The following is a 22200-nucleotide window of genomic DNA, read 5'->3' as shown; positions in this document are numbered from 1 at the left end:
TCCTTTTGTTCTGAGGCTGTGCCCTCTGGTCCTGGACTTTCCCATGGTGGAAAGATCCTCTCAACATCCACTCTATCCAGGCCGCTCACTATTTGATGCGTTTGAATGAAATCCCCCCCCTCATTTTTCTAAGTTTGTCTCGGTTTATTATTGTCACCTGCACCAAGGTACAATCCAATCAGATCAGATAATACTGTACACAAATACAATCAAGTCAAACTCAATATATCGAGCAAAGAGTGCAGAATTTACAGTATTTCCCAGCATTGTCGTGCAGAAGTGACAAAATCCTATATGTCAGACATTCTAGCCTTAGAGGGAGTACAGAGAAGGTTCACCGGATCGATCCCTGGGATGGCAGGACTTTCATATGAAGAAAGACTGGATAGACTAGGCTTGTACTCGCTGGAATTTAGAAGACTGAGGGGAGATCTTATTGAAACATATAAAATTCTTAAGGTTGGAGAGGCTAGATGCGGGAAGATTGTTGGGGAAGTCCAGAACCAGGGGTCACAGCTTAAGGATAAGGGGGAAGTCTTTTAGGACCGAGATGAGAAAACATTTCTTCACACAGAGAGTGGTGAGTCTGTGGAATTCTCTGCCACAGAAGGTAGTTGAGGCCAGTTCATTGGCTATATTTAAGAGGGAGTTAGATGTGGCCCTTATGGCTAAAGGGATCAGGGGGTATGGAGAGAAGGCAGGTATAGGTTACTGAGCTGGATGATCAGCCATGATCATATTGAATGGCGGTGCAGGCTCGAATGGCCTACTCCTGCACCTATTTTCTATGTTTCTATGTCTATGTTTCTATGTGCCAAGGATCAGAGGTGAATCGGACAGTACCCTAGCGTATGGAAGGACTGTTCAGAAGCCTGATCACAGAGGGGGATAAGCTGTTCCTAGGCCTGGTGGTTTCAAGCTTCTGTGTCTTCTGCCAGATGGGTGCGGGGAGAAGAAGTGGGACAAGTCTTTGATTATGTTTAGGAAGAAACTGCAGCTGCTGGTTTGAACCAAAGATAGACACAGAAAGCTGGAGTAAGACAGCATCTCTGGTGAAAAGGAACAGGTGACGTTTCGCGTCGAGACCCTTCTTCAGACCGAGAGTCGGGGGAGAGGGAAACGAGAGATACAGACGGTGATGTAGAAAGGTATAGAACAAATGAATGAAAGATATGCAAAAAAAAGTAATGATGATAAAGGAAACTGGCCATTTTTAGCTGTGGGCTCGGTGAAAACGAGTTACAGATAATGAAACTCACCAGGACGACAGTGAAACTAGTAGAATGACTAGGGTGGGGGAGGGACGGGGAGAGTGGGGATGCAAGGGTGACTTGAAGTTAGAGAAATCAATGTTCATACCCCTGGGTTGTAAGCTGCTCAAGCGAAACATGAGGAGCTGTTCCTCCAATTTGTGTTTGGCATTTGGATTTGTGACTCACTAACAGGATATCCTTATGGCCCATGAGAAGATGTTGTTAGGCTGTGGCCCGAAACCACATGAAAAGTTTTGTGGTCTGTCAGGATGTAGTTACTGGGCTTCTCAGTTTTCAACAAACACCACTTCCCTCTCCTTTAGTTTAGCTTGGATACAGCGCGATTACCGAGTCCGCGCCGATCACCAACCAGCGATCCCCACACACACACTAACGCTTTTGTTATTCTTGCTATTGAGGGTGTGCAGCGTAGGTATACTAGGTTAATTCCCGGAATGGCGGGACTGTCATATGTTGAAAGACTGGAGCGACTAGGCTTGTATACACTGGAATTTAGAAGGATGAGAGGGGATCTCATCGAAACGTATAAGATTATTAAGGGGTTGGACACGTTAGAGGCAGGAAACATGTTCCCAGTGTTGGGGGAGTCCAGAACCAGGGGCCACAGTTTAAGAAAAAGGGGCAGGCCATTTAGAACAGAGATGGAGGAAAAACTTTTTCAGTCAGAGAGTTGTGAATCTGTGGAATTCTCTGCCTCAGAAGGCAGTGGAGGCCAATTCTCTGAATGCATTCAAGAGAGAGCTAGATAGAGCTCTTAAGGATAGCGGAGTCAGGGGGTATGGGGAGAAGGCAGGAACGGGGTACTGATTGAGAATGATCAGCCATGATCACATTGAAAGGCGGTGCTGGCTCAAAGGGTTGAATGGCCTCCTCCTGCACCTATTGTCTATTGTCTATCCCACATACACGAGGGACAATTCATAATTTTACCAAAGCCAATTGAACTACAAATCTGTACGTCTTTGGAGTGCAGGAGGAATCCGGATTCTGTAACAACGGTCACGGGGAAAGCGCGCAAACTCCGTTATAAAACAGTAGTCGGGATCGGACCTGGGGTCTCTGGTGCTGTAAGGCGGCAACTCTACCTCTTCGCCATTGTTCCACCCTCACTGCACCACCGTGCCACCCCAATACAGTCCATGTCTCAAGCGAAGGGCCGAACGGCCTACTCCTGCACCTATTGTCTAAAATGCTGGAATAACTCAGCGGGTCAGACAGCATCTCTGGTGAAAAAGGATGGGCGATGCTTTGGACGGACCGGAAACGTCCCATATCATTTTGTTCACCAGGGACGCTGCCTGACCCGCTGAGTTGCTTTAGCACCTGGTGCGTCTCCCTTTGGTTTTAACCAGCATCTGTATTTCTTTGTTTCTGCAATCGGTTCAGGTCTCCATGGATTTTGGCAAGGCTGACGGGTTTTTTAGTCGATCTCACAGCTCATTAGTTTTTTTTTTCTCCAGATCCTTGCATTATGAAACGCTCTATTTTTGAGTCTGCACTCAATATCACTAGTCTGCACAGAGCCATTGGCAGCAGGCTCAAGTGCAAGATCGACTGTTTTACTTTAGTTTCTTTTGTTGTCACGTGTATAACAGTATAACAGTATAACAGAGCTTTATTTGTCATTCGGTACCAAGGTACCGAACGAAACTACATAGCAGTCATACAAAAAAGAACACAAGACACATGACCCCAACACAAACGTCCATCACAGTGACTCCAAACACCCCCTCACTGTGATGGAGGCAACAAAACTTCCACTCTCTTCCCCACGCCCACGGACAGACAGCTCGTCCCCGACCGACCCGCACAGTCCCCGCAAGGAGATGGAAGTCCCCGCGGCCGAGTCGCACCGGGCGCTGAAACGTCTCGTGGCCGAGCCGGGCGATGGAAGGCCCCGCGACCAAGCCTTGCGCAGCCAAGTCCCGTGGCCGAGCTGCACCAGCGATGAAAAGTCCCGCGGCCGAGCCGCACCGGGCGATGTTAAGTCCCGCGGCCGAGCCGCACCAGCGATGAAAAGTCCCGCGGCCGAGCTGCACCGGGCGATGTAAAGTCCAGCGGCCGAGCCGCACCGGGCAATGTTAAGCCCCGCGGCCGAGCTGCACCAGGCACTGTTAAGTCCAGCGGCCGAGCCGCACCAGCGATGTAAAGTCCCGCGGCTAAGCCGCACCGGGCGATGAAAAGTCCCGCGGCCGAGCCGCACCGGGCGATGTTAAGCCCCGCGGCCGAGCCGCACCGGGCACTGTTAAGTCCAGCGGCCAAGCCGCACCGGGCGATGTAAAGTCCAGCGGCCAAGCCGCACCGGGCGATGTAAAGTCCAGCGGCCAAGCCGCACCGGGCGATGTAAAGTCCAGCGGCCGAGCCGCACCGGGCGATGTTAGGCCCCACGGCCGAGCCGCACCCCGCGCCGTGAGGAAGAGACCTAAAAGAGAAAAGTTTCCCCCACCTCCCCACCACCCCCCCACCCACACCACCACCCCTCCCACCCACACCACCACCCCCCACACATACACAACCAAAAAAATACAAAAACCATCCCAACACCGACACACAACAAAAAAAAAAAGGAAAAAAGACGAACAGGCTGCTAGCGAGCCACAGCCGTTGGGCGCCGCCACTTCCGAGGTGCAGTGAAAAACTTTCTTGTTGCCTGCTAACCGGTCAGTAGAAAGACAACACATGATTACAACCCATCCATTTACAGTGTATAGATGTGCAGGAAGGAACTGCAGATGCTGGTTTAAACCGAAGATAGACACAAAGTGCTGGAGTAGCCCAGCGGAACAGGCAGCATCAGGCTGAAGAAGGGTCTTTCTGCAGTTGTACAGGGCCCTAGTGAGACCGCACCTGGAGTACTGTGTACAGTTGTACAGGGCCCTAGTGAGACCGCACCTGGAGTACTGTGTGCAGTTGTACAGGGCCCTAGTGAGACCGCACCTGGAGTACTGTGTACAGTTGTACAGGGCCCTAGTGAGACCGCACCTGGAGTACTGTGTGCAGTTGTACAGGGCCCTAGTGAGACCGCACCTGGAGTACTGTGTACAGTTGTACAGGGCCCTAGTGAGACCGCACCTGGAGTACTGTGTGCAGTTGTACAGGGCCCTAGTGAGACCGCACCTGGAGTACTGTGTGCAGTTTTGGTCTCCAAATTTGAGGAAGGATATTCTTTCTATTGAGGGCGTGCAGCGTAGGTTTACTAGGTTCATTCCCGGAATGGCGGGACTGTCATATGTTGAAAGACTGGAGCGACTAGGCTTGTATACACTGGAATTTAGAAGGATGAGAGGGGATCTTATCGAAACGTATAAGATTATTAAGGGGTTGGACACGTTAGAGGCAGGAAACATGTTCCCAATGTTGGGGGAGTCAAGAACAAGGGGCCACAGTTTAAGAATAAGGGGTAGGCCATTTAGAACAGAGATGAGGATTTTTTTTTTCAGTCAGAGAGTTGTGAATTTGTGGAATTCTCTGCCTCAGAAGGCAGTGGGGGCCAATTCTCAGAATGCATTCAAGAGAGAGCTGGATAGAGCTCTTAAGGATAGCGGAGTCAGGGGGTATGGGGAGAAGGCAGGAACGGGGTACTGATTGAGAATGATCAGCCATGATCACATTGAATGGCGGTGCTGGCTCGAAGGGCCGAATGGCCTCCTCCTGCACCTATTGTCTATAAGGCTGGTCTTTATTATCTGTCCCCAATTGTCAAGGAGCCACGCAGCACAGAAACAGGCCCTTCGGCCCAACTTGTCCATGCTGACCAAGATGCCTAGCCTATCTGAGCTAGTCCCGCCTGCCTGCGTTTACCCCATATCCCTCTAAACTGTTTCTATCCATGTACCTGTCCAAGTGTCTTTTACACCTTTTAAAGGTCATAGTACCTGTCTCCATTACCTCGCCTCGCAGCTCTTTCCATATATCCACTACCCTCTGAGTGATAACGCTGCCCCTCAGGTTCCTGTTAAAACTTGCCTCACTCATCACAACAATATATTGCCCTTGGGATCACACCTCCCTCACCAACAATAGGCCTATCAGGGAAGCTGCCTCTCCAGGGTCATCTGTTGCCGGCCCTGATACGTCCTAGTCCTTTCTTGCTTCCAGTTCCTCCCTCATCTACAATCAGCCTGAAGAAGGGTCCTGACCAGAAAAGTCACCTATCCATGTTCTCCAGAGATACTGCCTGACCCGTTGAGTTACTCCAGCACTCTGTGAAACGCCACCTATCCATGTTCTCCAGAGATGCTGCCTGACCCGCTGAGTTACTCCAGCACTCTGTGAATTGTCACCTATCCATGTTCTCCAGAAATGCTGCCTGACCCGCTGAGTTACTCCAGCACTCTGTGAAATGTCACCGATCCATGTTCTCCAGAGATGCTGCCTGACCCACTGAGTTACTCCAGCACTTTGTCCTATCTTTGTCCTATAGACTCGGCTTGTACTCGCTGGAATTTAGAAGATTGAGGGGGGATCTTATAGAAACTTACAAAATTCTTCAGGGGTTGGACAGGCTAGATGCAGGAAGATTGTTCCCGATGTTGGGGAAGTCCAGAACAAGGGCTCACAGTTTAAGGATAAGGGGGAAGTCTTTTAGGACCGAGATGAGAAAGTATTTTTTCACACAGAGAGTGGCGAATCTGTGGAATTCTCTGCCACAGAAGGTAGTTGAGGCCAGTTCATTGGAGAGAGGGAGTTAGATGTGGCCCTTGTGGCTAAAGGGATCAGGGGGTATGGAGAGAAGGCAGGTACGGGATACTGAGTTGGATGATCAGCCATGATCATATTGAATGGCGGTGCAGGCTCGAAGGGCCGAATGGCCTCCTCCTGCACCCATTTTCTATGTTTCTTTCCGCCAGTTGCCAACCTTGCTCACCTCCTCTGTCTTTTTCCTTGCACAGATGAAGTCTGCGGGCTCTGTGGATCAGGATCTGTTCACAGACACCTACTGCAAGGTCTGCAGCGCCCAGCTGATCTCCGAGTCGCAGCGAGTGGCGCATTATGAGGTAATATTCTGACTCGCAATATCATACGTTCCGCGGCAGAAACTGCAGCAAACTCCAGGTGGCATGGCCACACGGAGGCGCCGCGGTGGAGTTGCTGCCACACAGCGCCAGAGACCCAGGTACTACCCTGACCACGGGTGCTGTCTGTACGGAGTTGTGTAGGGAAATAACTGCAGGTGCTGGTACAGATCGAAGATATCACGAAATGCTGGAGTAATTCAGCGGGTCAGGCAGCATCTCAGGAGAGGCATCTGAAGAAGGGTCTCGACCCCGAAACGTCACCCATTCCTTTTCTCCTGGGATGCTGCCTGACCCGCTGAGTTACTCCAGCATTTTTTGACGCCTTCGGTCTGTACAGAGTTTGTCCGTTCTCCCCGTGACCGCGTGGGTTTCCTCCGGGTGCTCCGGTTTCCTCCCACACTCCAAAGACGTACAGGTTTGTCGGTTAAGTGGCTGGGTAAATTATCCCTAGTGTGTAGGATAGTGCTAGTGAATGGGGTGATCGTGTTGCTCGGCAAGGACCCAGAGGGCCAAAAGGCCTGTTTCCACTTTATATCTCTAAACGAAACTAAATTAAACTAGACACTCAGCAGGTCAGGCAGTACCTGTGGAGAGAGAACGTGAGGTGATGTTTAGTTTACTTTAGAGATACAGCGTGGAAACAGGCCCTTCGGCCCACCAAGTCCACACCGACCACGATCCCCGCATACTAACCCAATCCTACACACACCAGCAACAATATTACAATCATACCAAGCCAATTAACCTGCCAACCTGTGCGTCTTTGGAGTGTGGGAGGAAAGCGAAGATCTCGGAGAAAACCCACGCAGGTCACTGTGCTATTGAGGGCGTGCAGCATAGGTTTACTAGGTTAATTCCCGGAATGGCGGGACTGTCATATGTTGAAAGACTGGAGCGACTAGGTTTGTATACACTGGAATTTAGAAGGATGAGAGGGGATCTTATCGAAACGTATAAGATTATTAAGGGGTTGGACACGTTAGAGGCAGAAAACATGTTCCCAATGTTGGGGGAGTCCAGAACAAGGGGCCACAGTTTAAGAATAAGGGGTAGGCCATTTAGAACGGAGATGAGGAAAAACTTTTTCAGTCAGAGAGTTGTGAATCTGTGGAATTCTCTGCCTCAGAAGGCAGTGGAGGCCAATTCTCCGAATGCATTCAAGAGAGAGCTGGATAGAGCTCTTAAGGATAGCGGAGTCAGTGGGTATGGGGAGAAGGCAGGAACGGGGTACTGATTGAGAATGATCAGCCATGATCACATTGAATGGCGGTGCTGGCTCGAAGGACCGAATGACCTCCTCCTGCACCTATTGTCTATTGTCACGGGGATATAACGTACAAACTCCGTACAGACAAGCACCCATGGTGAGGATCGAACCCGGGTCTCTGGCGCTGTGAGGCGTCAGCTCTACCGCTGCACCACCGTGCCGATGTCTCGGGTATTTGATGTGTCTGGCTTCCAGCATTTTCTGTTATTGTTTTTGATCTCCAGCATCTGCCGTTTATGATTTAAATTTGATTTCATTTCGCACGTCTTCTGGTTACATTGCAAATCATATTTTGCTGGCAAGAGGTTGAAAATAAGTTGCTATCAGCTTTGAATATTTCTGCTCAACATAATGGCTTGCTGCTCAGGGTTGAGCTTGTCAGAAATGTTGAATCCATCACTCGTGTTCCGAAACACCACCCATTCCTTCTCTCCAGAGATGCTGCCTGAAATGCTGAGTTACTCCAGCACTTTGTGTCTATCTGCAGTTCCTTCCCACACTTTCATTTCCATTGCTTTGGGACCAGTCACGTTAGTTTAGTTTGGTTTACTATTGTTACGTGTAGCAAGGTACAGTGAAAAGCTTTTTGTTGCATGCTATTCAATCAGTGGTAATACAATACATGATAAAGGGTACAATACTTGTTAAAGGGTATATCGTTTAGTGCAAGATAAAATCCAGTAAAGTCTGATTAAAGTTAGTTTGCAGGTCTCCATAGAGATAGATGGGAGGTCAGGACCGATGTCTAGTTGGTGAGAGGACGGTTCAGTTGCCTGATAACAGCAGTGGAAGGTTTGCCTGCCCTCTCTTCTTGAATTCACTTTGTTCACTCACAACCTCAGACGTCCAACACTCTCTACCCTGCCAACAACTCCCCATCCTCTCTCAGCCATTGTTTAGTTTAGAGATACAGCAGGGAAACAGGCCCTTCGGCCCACCGAGTCCGCGCCGTCCGGCGATCCCCGCACACGACCGCAATCCTACACACACCGGGAAGAATTTGCAATTTTACCAAAGCCAATTAGCCTACAAACATGTACGTCTTTGGAGAGTGGGAGGAAACCGGAAATCCCAGAGAAAGCCCAGGCAGGTCACGGGGAGAACGTACAAACGCCATACAGGCAGCACCTGTCAGGATCGAACCAGGGTTCCAGGCACTGTACGGCAGCAACTCTACCACTGCACCACTGCCAACTGTGTCTCTCCACCTCTGGCAGCTCATTTCATTATACCTGAACCATGTGTGAGAAAAGGTTGCCCCTCAGGTTCCGATTAAATCTTTGCCTTATACCTACGTTGTCTGTTTTTTTGGTTCCTCTACACTGGGTTCAAATGAACGGTAGGTCTGTCTCGGGCTTGTATGTGTTGTGCACTGGACCTCTCCATGGTCACTTTGCACAATTGTGGACTTCTGTGACGCGGTCTTTGTCACGAGGTCAGCCTGAGTTTATGACTCTGGACGGCAGAAGCAGTGAGCTCGGGATGTGTAACAAACCTACGGACTCATCACGGCCAATTAGTGTCCCACTCAATCAGTCCCTGCTGGCCTCTGAGGAAGAAGGGCTGACTTTTTCCAAAAGATTTTGTCCCAGCAGACCAAAGACGAAACTGTCCTCATTCTTTCAGTTGCGATTTGCAACAAGCAAACCCCCTGAGGCTCTGCAGTAGCAACAGAGATCCAGTCGACAGGAGCTCTAGTCAACAGGACCTTCAAGCTTATACAATGTGGAATTCTTTGCCACAGAAGGCTGTGGAGGCCAAGCCAATGGATAGAGTGGATGCGGAGAGGATGTTTCCACTAGTGGGAGAGCATAGGACCAGAAGTCATCATAGCCTCAGAATTATAGGATGTTCCTTTAGGAGGAATTTATTTAGTCAGAGGGTGGTGAATCTGTGCAATTCATTGCCGTAGGAGGATGTGGAGGCCAAATCATTGCATCTTTTCAAAGCAGAGGTAGATAGATTCTTGATTAGTGCGGGTGTCAGGGGTTATGGGGAGAAGGCTGGAGAATGGGCTTACGAGGGAGAGATAGATCAGCCATGATTGAATGGCGGAGTAGACTTGATGGGCCGAATGGCCTAATTCTGCTCCTATCACTTATGTACTTAGGAAATATTTCTCCTGCACAGACATAATGGTGAATGGTCAGCATGATTGGGTTCAATCACTACCCTTTCTCACACCAGATGTAGCCCAGTCCATCACACAGACCAGACTCCCCACCATTGCCTCCGTCTTCACTTCACGCTGCTTTGCAAAAGCAGCCAACATAATCAAACACAGGAGCAAAGAAGTCCTTCTGCAGTTGTACAGGGCCCTGGTGAGACCACACCTGGAGCATTGTGTGCAGTTTTGGTCTCTTAATTTGAGGAAGGACGTCCCTGCTATTGAGGCAGTGCAGCGTAGGTTCATGAGGTTAATCCCCGGGATGGCGGGACTGTCATATGAGGAAAGATTGGAAAGACTGCGCTTGTATTCAATGGAGTTTAAAAGGATGAGAGGGGATCTTATAGAGACGTATAAAATTATAAAAGGACTGGACAAGCTAGATGCAGGAAAAAATTTCCCAATGTTGGGGGAGTCCAGAACCATGGGGCCACAGTCTCAGAATAAAGGAGAGGCCATTTAAAACTGAGGTGAGAAGAAACTTTTTCACCCAGAGAGTTGTGAATTTGTGGAATTCTCTGCCACAGAGGGCAGTGGAGGCCAATTCACTGGATGAATTTAAAAGAGAGTTGGATAGAGCTCTAGGGCTGGTGGAATCAAGGGATATGGAGAGAAGGCAGGCACGGGTTACTGATTGTAGATGATCAGCCATGATCACAATGAGTGGCGGTGCTGGCTCAAAGGGCCAAATGGCCTCCTCCTGCACCTATGTTCTATGTTTCTATGTCCCAACCTCGCCAATCCATCTTCTCCCCACTCCCGTCTGGCAGAAGATCCAGAAGCTTGAACGCGCGCAACGGCAGGAACAGCTTCGTCCCCACTGTTATCCGGCTTCTGAATGGTCCGTCTGTAAGCTAGGCTACCGTCCAATTCCACAGGTGATCGATGGTCGGCATGGACTCGGTGGGCCGTAGGGCCTGGATCTATGCCGCATCTTTCAATCAATCAATCAATTGATGGGGGCGTGGCTGTGTTCTGCAGCTGCGGCTCACCGGCAGTCTCTCCGGTTTTTTGTTTTTGTTTTTTTGTCATTGTCGTTGTTAAATGTACGTTTTGTTTTATTTTTAACTCTGTGTATGTAGGGGGGTGGTGGGGGGGGTTGGGGGAAACCTTTTTTTCAAATCTCCTCCTCAACGGAGATGCGACCTTTACCGTGTCGTATCTCCGTTCGCGCTACGGCCTAACATCGTGGAGTCGGCGGCCTCCAGCTGGGATCGACCTCAAAGACTCCGGCCGCAGGGCCTGGACTTACCATCTCGGAGGCTTCGGCCGTGGGCCCTGCAGACCGCAACATCGGGAGTTCGCAGGTCCCTGGCTGGCGACCGGCTTTTGGGAGCTCCAGCCGTAGCAGCTTCAACCGCCCCGAAGTGCGAGGTATGATCGACCCGCCCGCAGGCCCCTCATCGCCCTGCGTGGCCCGGCCGCAGCACTTTACATCGCCCGGTGGGGGCTCAGGACTTTCATCGCCCTGCGTGGCTCGGCTGCAGCACTTTCCATCGCCCGGTGGGGGCTCAGGACTTTCATCGGCCTGCTCGGCTCGGCCCTGGGACTTTTCATCGCCCGGTGGGGGCTTCAAAAAGTTGGGAGCCTCGATCACCTCGTGGCACCATGGGAGAAGAATGAGGAGGAGATAAGACTTTGCCTTCCATCACAGTGAGGGTATGCCTAGAGCAACCACTGTGATGGCTGTTTTGTGTAAAAAATTATATCTGTGTGTCTTGTGCTTTTTGTTGTCTACTGCCGGACCCTGACATGAGAGGACGCTGGCGTTGTGTATTCGCCGCTTTTCCGTCAGGATAGTTTGTCTGTTTGTTTCTATGTTAATTGTATTTGTAAAGCGCTTTGAGCATGTGATAAGGCGCTATATAAAATAAATGGATTATTATTATTATTATTAATTCAGTCAAAAAAGCCCACCCCGTTACTGACATTGGACTTTGTCTGTGGAACCGGTGTGCTGCAATGCTGAGAACTATGTTCTGCACTTTGTATCTTCCCCATTGCTCTGCCTGTTGTACTTGAGTATGGTGAATCTGTGGAATTCATTGCCACAGAAGGCAGTGGAGACCAAGTCAGTAGATAATTTCAAGGCAGAGATAGACAGATTGTTGATTAGTACGGGTGTCAGGCGTTATGGGGAGACGGCAGGTGAGTGGGGTTTGGAGGGGAGAGATAGATCAGCCATGCAGGCTTGATGGGCCTCATGGCCTCATTCTGCTCCTATCATTTATGAACGTATGGCCTGATTGTATTTCTAATTTTGATTATATTATATGATTTGATTTGCACTGTACCTTTGTACATGTGACAATAATGGACCTAAACTCTTGCCTATCTAGATTACTCCCACGTTCCGAAGACTTTAGTTTATTGTCACATGTACTGAGGTACAGTGAAAAGCTTTTTTGTTGCATGCTATCCACATGACAATCAAGCTGTCCGCATGATAAAGGATCTCGAGGTTTAAAAGAGTAGAGAGGCGCATGTCTTTGGCCCCATCTTGGAGATGTACAGTATGTGCAGGTTTGTAGGTTAATTGGCTTCTGTAAATTGCCTCGAGTGTGTAGGATACAAATGTGGATTAACATTTACTAGTGCGAATGGGCGATCAATGGGTAGCATGGACTCAGTGGGCCAAAGGGCCTCTATCCATGCTGCAACTCTAAACTATTCTTAGTCTCACTTTGTCCCTGCCATTGTCTGACCATGTTGGTAAAGTCCATTCGGTAAGTTTGGAGTCAATAATCTCCGAAAAAATGTGGGAAAGTAATTGAAAGGATTTGAGTATAGGAGTAAAGAGGTCCTTCTGCAGTTGTACAGGGCCCTGATGAGACCACACCTGGAGTACTGTGTGCAGTTTCGGTCTCCTAATTTGAGGAAGGACATTCTTGCTATTGAGGCAGTGCAGCGTAGGTTCACCAGGTTGATCCCCGGGATGGCGGGGCTGTCATATTGTATTCACTGAAGTTTAGAAGGATGAGAGGGGATCTTATAGAGACGTATAAAATTATGAAAGGACTGGACAAGCTAGATGCAGGAAAAATGTTCCCAATGTTGGGGGAGTCCAGAACCAGGGGCCACAGTCTAAAAATAAAGGGGAGGCCATTTAAAACTGAGGTGAGAAAAAACTTTTTCGCCCAGAGAGTTGTGAATTTGTGGAATTCTCTCCCAGAGAAGGCAGTGGAGGCCAATTCTCTGAATGCATTCAAGAGAGAGCTAGAAAGAGCTCTTAAGGATAGCGGAGTCAGGGGGTATGGGGAGAAGGCAGGAACGGGGTACTGATTGAGAATGATCAGCCATGATCACATTGAATGGTGGTGCTGGCTCGAAGGGCCGAATAGCCTACTCCTGCACCTATTGCCTATTGTCTATTGATACGGGGAGAAGGCAGGCACGGGTTACTGATTGTGCATGATCAGCCATGATCACAATGAATGGCGGTGGTGGCTTGAAGGCCCAAATGGCCTCCTCCTGCACCTGATTTTCTATGTAATGGAGAAAATTATTAACTTTGGCAATCATTGATGAAGCAACAAAGAGGTCTGATGTGTCTGATTTTCAAAAAGCTTTTGACACAAATGTTTGAAAATTTAAACCACGTGACAAAATCATAGATATGAAATGCACTGTGGGATGAAAGCAGAGAATAGCGGCAAGTGGTCCATTGCCAGGAGGTTCTGCTAAATATTTGCCTACAGCAGGTTCGGACGGCACAGTGGAGCATGCCTCATAGCACCAGAGGCAGCAGCTTCTGCAGAGGCAGGATTGTGTTGGATCCTGACATCGGGTGTGTGGAGTTTGTCCGCTCTTCCTGTGACCGCGTGGGCTTTCTCCAGGTGCGCCGGCCTCCTCCCACACTCCAAAGGTTTGTAGGTTAATTGGCTTCTGTGAATTGCCACTAGTGTGTGAGGTAGAACTGGTGTGAGCGGGCGATCGATGGTCAGCACGGACTCAGTGGGCCAAAGGGCCTGTTTCCATGCTCTATCTCCAAACTAAACTAAACTACGCAAGTTAGGCGGTACCCGGAATAGTTGGTTTAGTTTTAGGAACCTGTCAATGGAGGTAGATTAAGTAGATAGCAGGAATGATTTTCCCCGGGGGGGGGTAGACAAATGGTTCAGAGAGATTCGGGGGGGGACGGGGGACAATAGACAATAGGTGCAGGAGGAGGCCATTCGGCCCTTCGAGCCAGCACCGCCATTCAATGTGATCGTGGCTGATCATTCCCAATCAGTACCCCGTTCCTGCCTTCTCCCTATACCCCCTGACTCCGCTATCCTTAAGAGCTCTATCCAGCTCTCTCTTGAATGCATTCAGAGAATTGGCCTCCACTGCCTTCTGAGGCAGAGAATTCCACAGATTCACAACTCTCTGACTGAAAAACTTTTTCCTCATCTCAGTTCTAAATGGCCTACCCCTTATTCTTAAACTGTGGCCCCTGGTTCTGGACTCCCCCAACATTGGGAACATGTTTCCTGCCTCTAACGTGTCCAACCCCTTAATAATCTTATACGTTTCGATATGGTCTCCTCTCAACCTTCTAAATTCCAGTGTATACAAGCCTAGTCGCTCCAGTCTTTCAGGGAGGGAGGGAGGGAGGGGGGTGGGGGGGGGAGGGAGGGGAGGGGAAAAATTTCTTGCAAAGAGGGAGGTTGGAGTTTTAGGAATCACATTTTAGGAACCTATGAAAACAGGGATGATGGGGAAGGATCTCTCCAGAGACGCTGCCTGTCTCACTGAGTTACTCCAGCATTTTGTGTCTATCTTCAGTGTAAACCAGCGTCTGCAGTCCCTTCCTGCACTTATGACATTTAAGGGGCTTCCACATTTTCTTTGAACTGCGTCCCCTTTGATGTCTCGTTTTCACACCTTACCCTTCCATTTCTCCCCGTCTCCCTCTCCCCCGACTCTCAGACCGAAGAAGGGTCTGGACCCGAAACGTGGCCCATCCTTTCTCTCCAGGGAGGCTGCCTGTCCCGCTTGAGTTACTCCAGCATATTGCGTCTATCCTCTGGAAGCTCTAGTTGTTTTCCTTAGAGTGAGGACGGTAACGAGGTGCTTGAAATCATGAACACTCTTCACGCTGGGCTCTCCTGTGGCAAATTACTGCGAACAGCTGCCAGATATCCATAATTGGGAGCGTATGGACATAACTTTACAAAGCCACTGCTGGTGGAGGCAATAGTGGTAAGGTAGACACAGAATGCTGGAGTAACTCAGCGGGACAGGCAGCACCTCTGGAGAGAAGGAATGGGTGATGTTTCGGGTCGAGACCCTTCTTCAGACTGATAAACAGCAACAGTGATAAACTGGGACAGTTCTGTGGCATTTGGGCAACACAGTGAAAACTAGTAGAGCCGCTACCTCACAGTGCCAGAGACCCAGGTTCGACCCCGACCTCGGGTGCTGTCTGTGTATGTTCTTCAGACTGAAGAAGAGTCTCGACCCAAAACGTCAACTCCTCCTCTTCCTCAGAGATGCTGCCCGACCCACTGAGTTACTCCAGTATTTTGTGTCTTATCTTCGGTGTAAACCAGTATCTGGTGTTCCTCCCTACTTCACCGAGTCTGAAGAAGGGTCCAAACCTGAAATGTCACTTGTTCATGTTCTCCAGAGATGCTGCCTGACCTGCTGAGTTACTCCAGCACACTCTGCCCACTATACTGTTGATTAGACGTTGTGCAAAACGACGCTGCACTTTATTTTAGTTTAGAGATACAGGGCAGAAACAGGCCTCTCGGCCTACTGAGTCCGTGCCGTCCAGCGATCCCCGCACATTAACACTATCCTACGCACACTACGGACAATGTATACGCACACCAAGCCAAATAACCTACACACCTGCACGTCTTTGGAGTGTGGGAGGAAACCGAAGATCTCGGAGAAAACCCACACGGTCACGGGGAGAACGTACAAACTCCGCACAGACAGCACCCGTAGTCGGGATCGAACCCGGGTCTCCGGCGCTGCAAGCGCTGTAAGGCGGCAACTCTACCGCTGCGCCACCGCGCCGCATGGATTCATTGTCGGAGGAAAGAGCATTGGTCGATATTTCCCAAATAGGTCGTTGTGTCTATCTTTGGAATAAACCAGCATTTGCAATTCCTTGTTTAATCCAACCTGACCAGTCTTTCATTGTAATTGAAATGCTGCAGTCCAGGCAAAGTCCTGGTGAGCCGCTCCTGGACCCTCTCCGGCGCAATAGTTGGTTGTTTGCGTCAGTCAGCGTTGACACCAGGATCGGCAGTGACCACGCCGGCAATCGTAGTAGAGTGAACGAAACGGTTTATTCTACTTGCTGTGGTAAGACAGTTCAGGACCACCAGGGGGTGCTGTCCCTCGCCATCAGAGCGCCTGTGTGGGGGTGCTGGCGATACCGGCCTTGTCCCGGCAGCTCAGTCCTGATCGTCGAAGAAGGAGGGGAGGAGATCTCGGGCTTCTTTCTCCCTGCCGTTCATCCTTGCCTCAAGAGGAGGCGCTGGCAGTCTGAGGTTTCTTCCTGGCAGCTCAGCGTTAGGCTTGAAGCGGCAGTCTCTGGATTATCCTGGCAGCTCAGTCTTTGCCTCTTGTGTCTGGGCACAGTCCCTCATTGAATGGGGGCTGGAAGAGGTTCTTCCATCTCGGGCGCAGTGACCCGGCCACTCAGTCTTAGCCTCAGTAGGGGCGGGGCGCTAGCTGTCCAGGGCTTCTTCCCGGCAACCCAGTTGTGACCACACGGTGGCGCTGGTGGTCTTGGGTTTGTCCAAGTGGCTCAGCCCCTCTTGAACCTGTGGCAGGTGACCACAGCCAACAGGGAGGAGCCCCACCTGGCCTCACCTGGCCTCACCTGGCCTCACCTGGCCCCACCTGGCCTCACCTAACCTCACCTGGCCCCATCTGGTAGACACAAAATGCTGGAGTAACTCGGGCAGCATCTCAGGAGAGAAGGAATGGGTGATGTTTCAGGTTGAGACCCCTCACCTGGCCTCACCTAGCCCCACCTGCCCCAGCTTGGCCCACCCGGCCTCCTCCCAGTCTCTCTCCTCAGCCTGGGTTTTATACGGACCAGGCTGTCTATGTTCAAGTGTCCTTCGAATATCTGGTAGACACAAAATGCTGGAGTAACTCAGCAGGACAGGCAGCATCTCTGGAGAGAAGGAAAGGACGACGTTTCGAGTCGAGACCCTTCTTCAGACTAAACTAATCTAAAATATGTTCTAATCTTTTGGGTGAAGAACACAACAATGAGGTTTTTCGCCACTCCTAACAGTCCCAAACAGCTTCCCTTCACCGCTGTGTTCTCTGTAGTTGAGTGTCACTGAGTCGTGCGACATACAAACAGGCATCACGATAGAGGGAGGGTGTTGCAGTGCTTGGCAGGGTACAGGGGACCTTCACCAGGGCTTTGCCTGCACTGCAGCATTTCCCTTATAACGAGAGACGGGCTGGGCTGGGTTTGTTCAGCTGGGAACGGAGGAGAGTGATAGGTATCTAGACAGCGATGCACAGAAAATATGAAGGGACTAGATTGCATAGATGGGAAGAATCATCTTCCTTTGGTGTCAATGTCCAAGACAGGAGGGCACAGGTTTAATGAGGGGAAGTAGGAGGTTTGTGGGCTGATCATCTTGGACCTGTTTACATTTAGAGTCATACAGTGTGGAAACGGGCCCTTCGGCCCAACTTGCCCTCCCGACCAACATGTCCCATCTACACTCGTCCCACGTGCCTGCCTTTTGGCCCACATCCCTCTAAACCTGTCCTATCCATGTACCTGTCTAATTGCTTCTTAAACGTTGTGATAGTAGTCCACTAATTCCACACGAAATCCCATTTTCTAACGCTCCCCCCCCCCCATCCTTCCCAACTCCCCCAGAATCCAGTAGTCAGAAAGGCAGCCAGCATCATCAGCGACCCACACCACCCTGGCCACACTCTCATCTCACCCCTCCCATCAGGAAGAAGGTACAGGAGCCTGAAAACTGGAATGTCCAGGTTCAGGAACAACTTCTTCCCTAAGGCCATCAGCCTATTAAACACTACAAAACCAACTAAATTACGAACTAGGAGCTGTATTAATTGCTTTAGGGACTTCAGGCTTATGTTTTGCAATAATACTGTATATATTTTTTTAATTTTTTGAACATATTTTTGGTTTATTAAATTATCTCTGAGTACTGTGTTTACAGATGTTACGCTGCTGTAAGTAATCATTTCATTGTTCTATTTTTGGTACATTTGACAATTAAACACTGTTGCCCCTTGACTCCTATTCTTGTTTTTGCCCCTTTGTTCCCCACAACGGACTTATTCCCCTCAGATAGACACAATAATCTGGAGTAGCTCAGCGGGTCAGGCAGCATCTCTGGAGAACATGGATAGGTGACGTTTCACAGAGTGCTGGAGTAACTCAGCGGGTCAGGCAGCATCTCTGGAGAACATGGATAGGTGACGTTTCACAGAGTGCTGGAGTAACTCAGCGGGTCAGGCAGCATCTCTGGAGAACATGGATAGGTGACGTTTCACAGAGTGCTGGAGTAACTCAGTGGGTCAGGCAGCATCTCTGCAGAACATGGATCGGTGACGTTTCACAGAGTGCTGGAGTAACTCAGCGGGTCAGGCAGCATCTCTGGAGAACATGGATAGGTGACGTTTCACAGAGTGCTGGAGTAGCTCAGCGGGTCAAAAAAATATATACAGTATTATTTCGGCTTGTACTCGCTGGAATTTAGAAGATTGAGGGGGGATCTTATAGAAACTTACAAAATTCTAAAGGGGTTGGACAGGCTAGATGCAGGAAGATTGTTCCCGATGTTGGGGAAGTCCAGAACAAGGGGTCACAGTTTAAGGATCAGGGGGAAGTCTTTTAGGACCGAGATGAGAACGTTTTTTTTCACACAGAGAGTGGTGAATCTGTGGAATTCTCTGCCACAGAAGGTAGTTGAGGCCAGTTCATTGGCTATATTTAAGAGGGAGTTAGATGTGGCCCTTGTGGCTAAAGAGATCAGGGGGTATGGAGTGAAGGCAGGTACGGAATACTGAGTTGGATGATCAGCCATGATCATATTGAATGGCGGTGCAGGCTCGAAGGGCCGAATGGCCTACTCCTGCACCTATTTTCTATGTTTCTATGTCAGGCAGCATCTCTGAAGAACATGGATAGGTGACGTTTCGGGTCGGGACTCTTCTTTAAACTGATGAGGAAGGGTCCCGACCCGAAACGTTCCATATCCATGTTCTCCAGAGATGCTGCCTGACCCGTTGAGTTACTCCAGCACTTTGGGTCCATCTTTGGTAAAAACCAGCACGGCAGTTCCTTGTTTATACTTTACTTCAGACTTTAATGATACAAAGATAGGAGGATAGTGTAGAGAAAGCAGGGACTCTGCAGAAGGATGTGGACAGGTTGGGAGAGTGGGCGGAGAAGTGGCAGATGGAATGCAGCGTCGGAAAGAAATGAGGAGGAATTTCTTTAGTCAGAGGGTGGTGAATCTGTGGAATTCATCGCCAGAGAAGGCTGTGGAGGCCAAGTCGGTGGATGTTTTTAAGGCAGAGATTGTACGGGGGTCAGGGGTTTACGGGGAGAATGGGATTGAGAGGGAAAGATAGATCAGCCATGATTGAATGGTGGAGTAGATTTGATATGTTGATTGGCCTAATTCTGCTCCTATCACTTATGAAATACAGCGCTGAAACAGGCCCTTCAGCCAACCGAGTCCGCGCCGCCCAGCGATCACCCTGCACACGAACACCTTCCTACACAATTTGCAATTATACCAAGCCAATTGGCCTACAAGCCTGTACGTCTTTGGAGTGTGGGAGGAAACCGAAGCACCCGAGGAAAGTCCACGGGGAGAACGTACAAACTCCGTACAGACAGCATCCCGTAGTCAGAACCCAACCCAGGTCTCTGGCGCCGCCAGGCAGCAGCTCTACCCGCTGCGCCACCGCGCCGCACCCCGAAAGTACAATTCTTTCCCTCAGTTGTGCTTTGAAAAATATTACAATCTCAGCCTCTGCTGCAGAAGCAGTGATTTTGCAGCAAAATCAAATTAGTGGATGGTTCGTACAGTTGTCCTGCACAGGACATTGTTTATGAGACCCTGGCCGCGGGCAACATGGCGGAAGAGTAAAAGTCTTTGCTCGGAAACTATTGTGCGTAGGGTCGCACACGAGTGTCCTTGATACAGGGACCAGCTAACTCTGCCTCTGCAGTCTGACGATGATGAACAGGCCTTGCCTAAACTGATCATTTTTTTGCTGGTGTCCGTTTCCTAGTGTGGTCCTGCAAGTCAAGAGTGATTTGTTGGCCACTCAACCTTGTTCTCCCACGGGTATTGCAGGAACAAAGCAAGGAACAACTTGATTCTGTCTCAAATAAACCTCCATAAATCTCGGCAAAATTCTTTAAATTGGCGCTGTCATTCCTCATCCATCAAATTCCCAGTCCGATCCTGCCACTCGCTAGATTCTGGCATTCCTGGGATGTTATAGTTGACACACGGTTTAGTCTGGTTTGGAGACACAGCGCGGAAACAGGCCCTTCGACCCACCCAGTCCGCTCCGACCAGCGTTCCCCAGCCACCAGGATTATCCAGGGATCGTGAAGGTTGCTGCCCCTTCACGCCCAAACCTGAGCCACCAGGTAGAAACCTGAGACCGCCAGCGCCTCCTCTCGAGGCAAGGGTGAACTGTAGGGAGAGGCCTGAGATCGCCAGGCCTCTTTCTTCGAAGACCAGGACTGAGCTGCCGGGACAACCCCGGGATCGCTGGCGACAAGAGACACGCCTCTATATGCAGTCCTGGATTTTGTTTACCGCTGTGAATAAAACGCATCACGTGAGTTCCCCCCGACGGCGAGTGTTGGTGAGGTCACTGCCGAAGTCAGCATCTACTCTAACGCCACATGGAACGTGGGCCAAACGCAAATGGCGGGACTGTCATATGTTGAAAGATTGGAGCGACTAGGCTTGTATACACTGGAATTTAGAAGGATGAGAGGGGATCTTATCGAAACGTATAAGATAATTAAGGGGTTGGACACGTTAGAGGCAGGAAACATGTTCCCAATGTTGGGGGAGTCCAGAACCAGGGGCCACAGTTTAAGAATAAGGGGTAGGCAATTTAGAACTGTGATGAGGAAAACGTTTTTCAGTCGGAGAGTTGTGAATCTGTGGAATTCTCTGCCTCAGAAGGCAGTGGAGGCCAATTCTCTGAATGCATTCAAGAGAGAGCTAGATAGAGCTCTTAAGGATAGCGGAGTCAGTGGGTATGGGGAGAAGGCAGGAACGGGGTACTGATTGAGAATGATCAGCCATGATCACATTGAATGGCGGTGCTGGCTCGAAGGGCCGAATGGCCTCCTCCTGCACCTATTGTCTAGTGGGACTCATGTAGATGGGTGCCTTTGTCAGCGTGGGCCAGTTGGGCTGAGGGATCTGCTTCCCTGTTGTATGATCCCAATTTTAAACGAAGTCTAAGTTCTGCTCCAACGTTCATGATTGTGACCGATGGTCAGAGCAAAATATCACTCATTTGAAGAGAAGCACAGTTTGTCGTGCTAAGTTTTGACTGGGCTAAGTGTTCGTTAATATTATTTCTTTTGTCAGGAAAGCTGGTAATAGAAAGAAATGTTCGGTGCCTGAGAGAGCAGAGAATAAACAGTTTGGAAACTCCTACTTCAATGTACCGCGAAGATAGACACAAAGCGCTGGAGTAGCTCAGCGGGTCAAAAGGAATGGGTGACGTTTCTCCAGAGATGCTGTCTGTCCCGCTGAGTTACTCCAGCCTTTTGTGTCGATCAGTTTCCTTGTTCCAAAGAGCGGACATGGAAAGTTAGTCAGGTGGTGAAAAGTCGTTACAGATGTTCAAGGTAAGAAATGCTGATGTGGCAGCAACATTATCAAGGGAGTGTACAGGGTGAATAGGTGGGGCAAATGGGACTGGTTTAGATGGACCCCATGGTTGGTATGGACAAGATGGGCCAAAGGGTCTGTTTCTGGAGTCTTCTTGGCTTGTATTCACTGGAGTGTAGAAGGATGAGAGGGGATCTTGTAGAGACGTATAAAATTACAAAAGGACTGGACAAAGCGAGATGCAGGAAAAATGTTCCCAATGTTGGGCGAGTCCAGAACCAGGGGCCACACAGTCTGAGAATAAAGGGGAGGCCGTTTAAAACGGAGGTGAGAAGGAACTTTTTCACCCAGAGAGTTGTGAATTTGTGGAATTCTCTGCCACAGAGGGCAGTGGAGGCCATATCACTGGATGAATTTAAGAGAGAGTTAGATAGAGCTCTAGGGGCTAATGGAATCAAGGGGAATGGGGAGAAGGCAGGTACGGGTTACTGATTGTGGATGATCAGTCATAATCACATTGAATGGCGGTGCGTGCTCGAAGGGCCGAATGGCCTCCCCTGCACCTATTTTCTATGTTTCCAGGTTTTACCCAGGGTAGGGGTATCCTGAACCAGGTGAGAGAGGCAAGATTTAATAGGAA

General features: G+C 49.7%; 1 protein-coding gene across 3 annotated transcripts in view; it reads left to right on the top strand.

Annotated features, from left to right (window-relative positions):
• Positions 1-22200, top strand: part of LOC144610170 (zinc finger matrin-type protein 4-like) — a 183541-nt gene that overhangs the window by 16543 nt on the left and 144798 nt on the right. For all 3 annotated transcript variants that reach the window (XM_078428722.1, XM_078428721.1, XM_078428720.1), the window contains exon 2: positions 6167-6271. In XM_078428722.1, coding sequence (XP_078284848.1) covers positions 6167-6271 — 105 coding nt within the window. The remainder of the gene's footprint in view (positions 1-6166; positions 6272-22200) is intronic.

This window comes from Rhinoraja longicauda, chromosome 36 (genome assembly GCF_053455715.1).
Source record: "Rhinoraja longicauda isolate Sanriku21f chromosome 36, sRhiLon1.1, whole genome shotgun sequence".
NCBI classification, from domain to species: Eukaryota; Metazoa; Chordata; class Chondrichthyes; order Rajiformes; family Arhynchobatidae; genus Rhinoraja; species Rhinoraja longicauda.
Note: the sequence above shows the minus strand (reverse complement) of the source record. Positions and strands in the feature narration are given on the sequence as shown.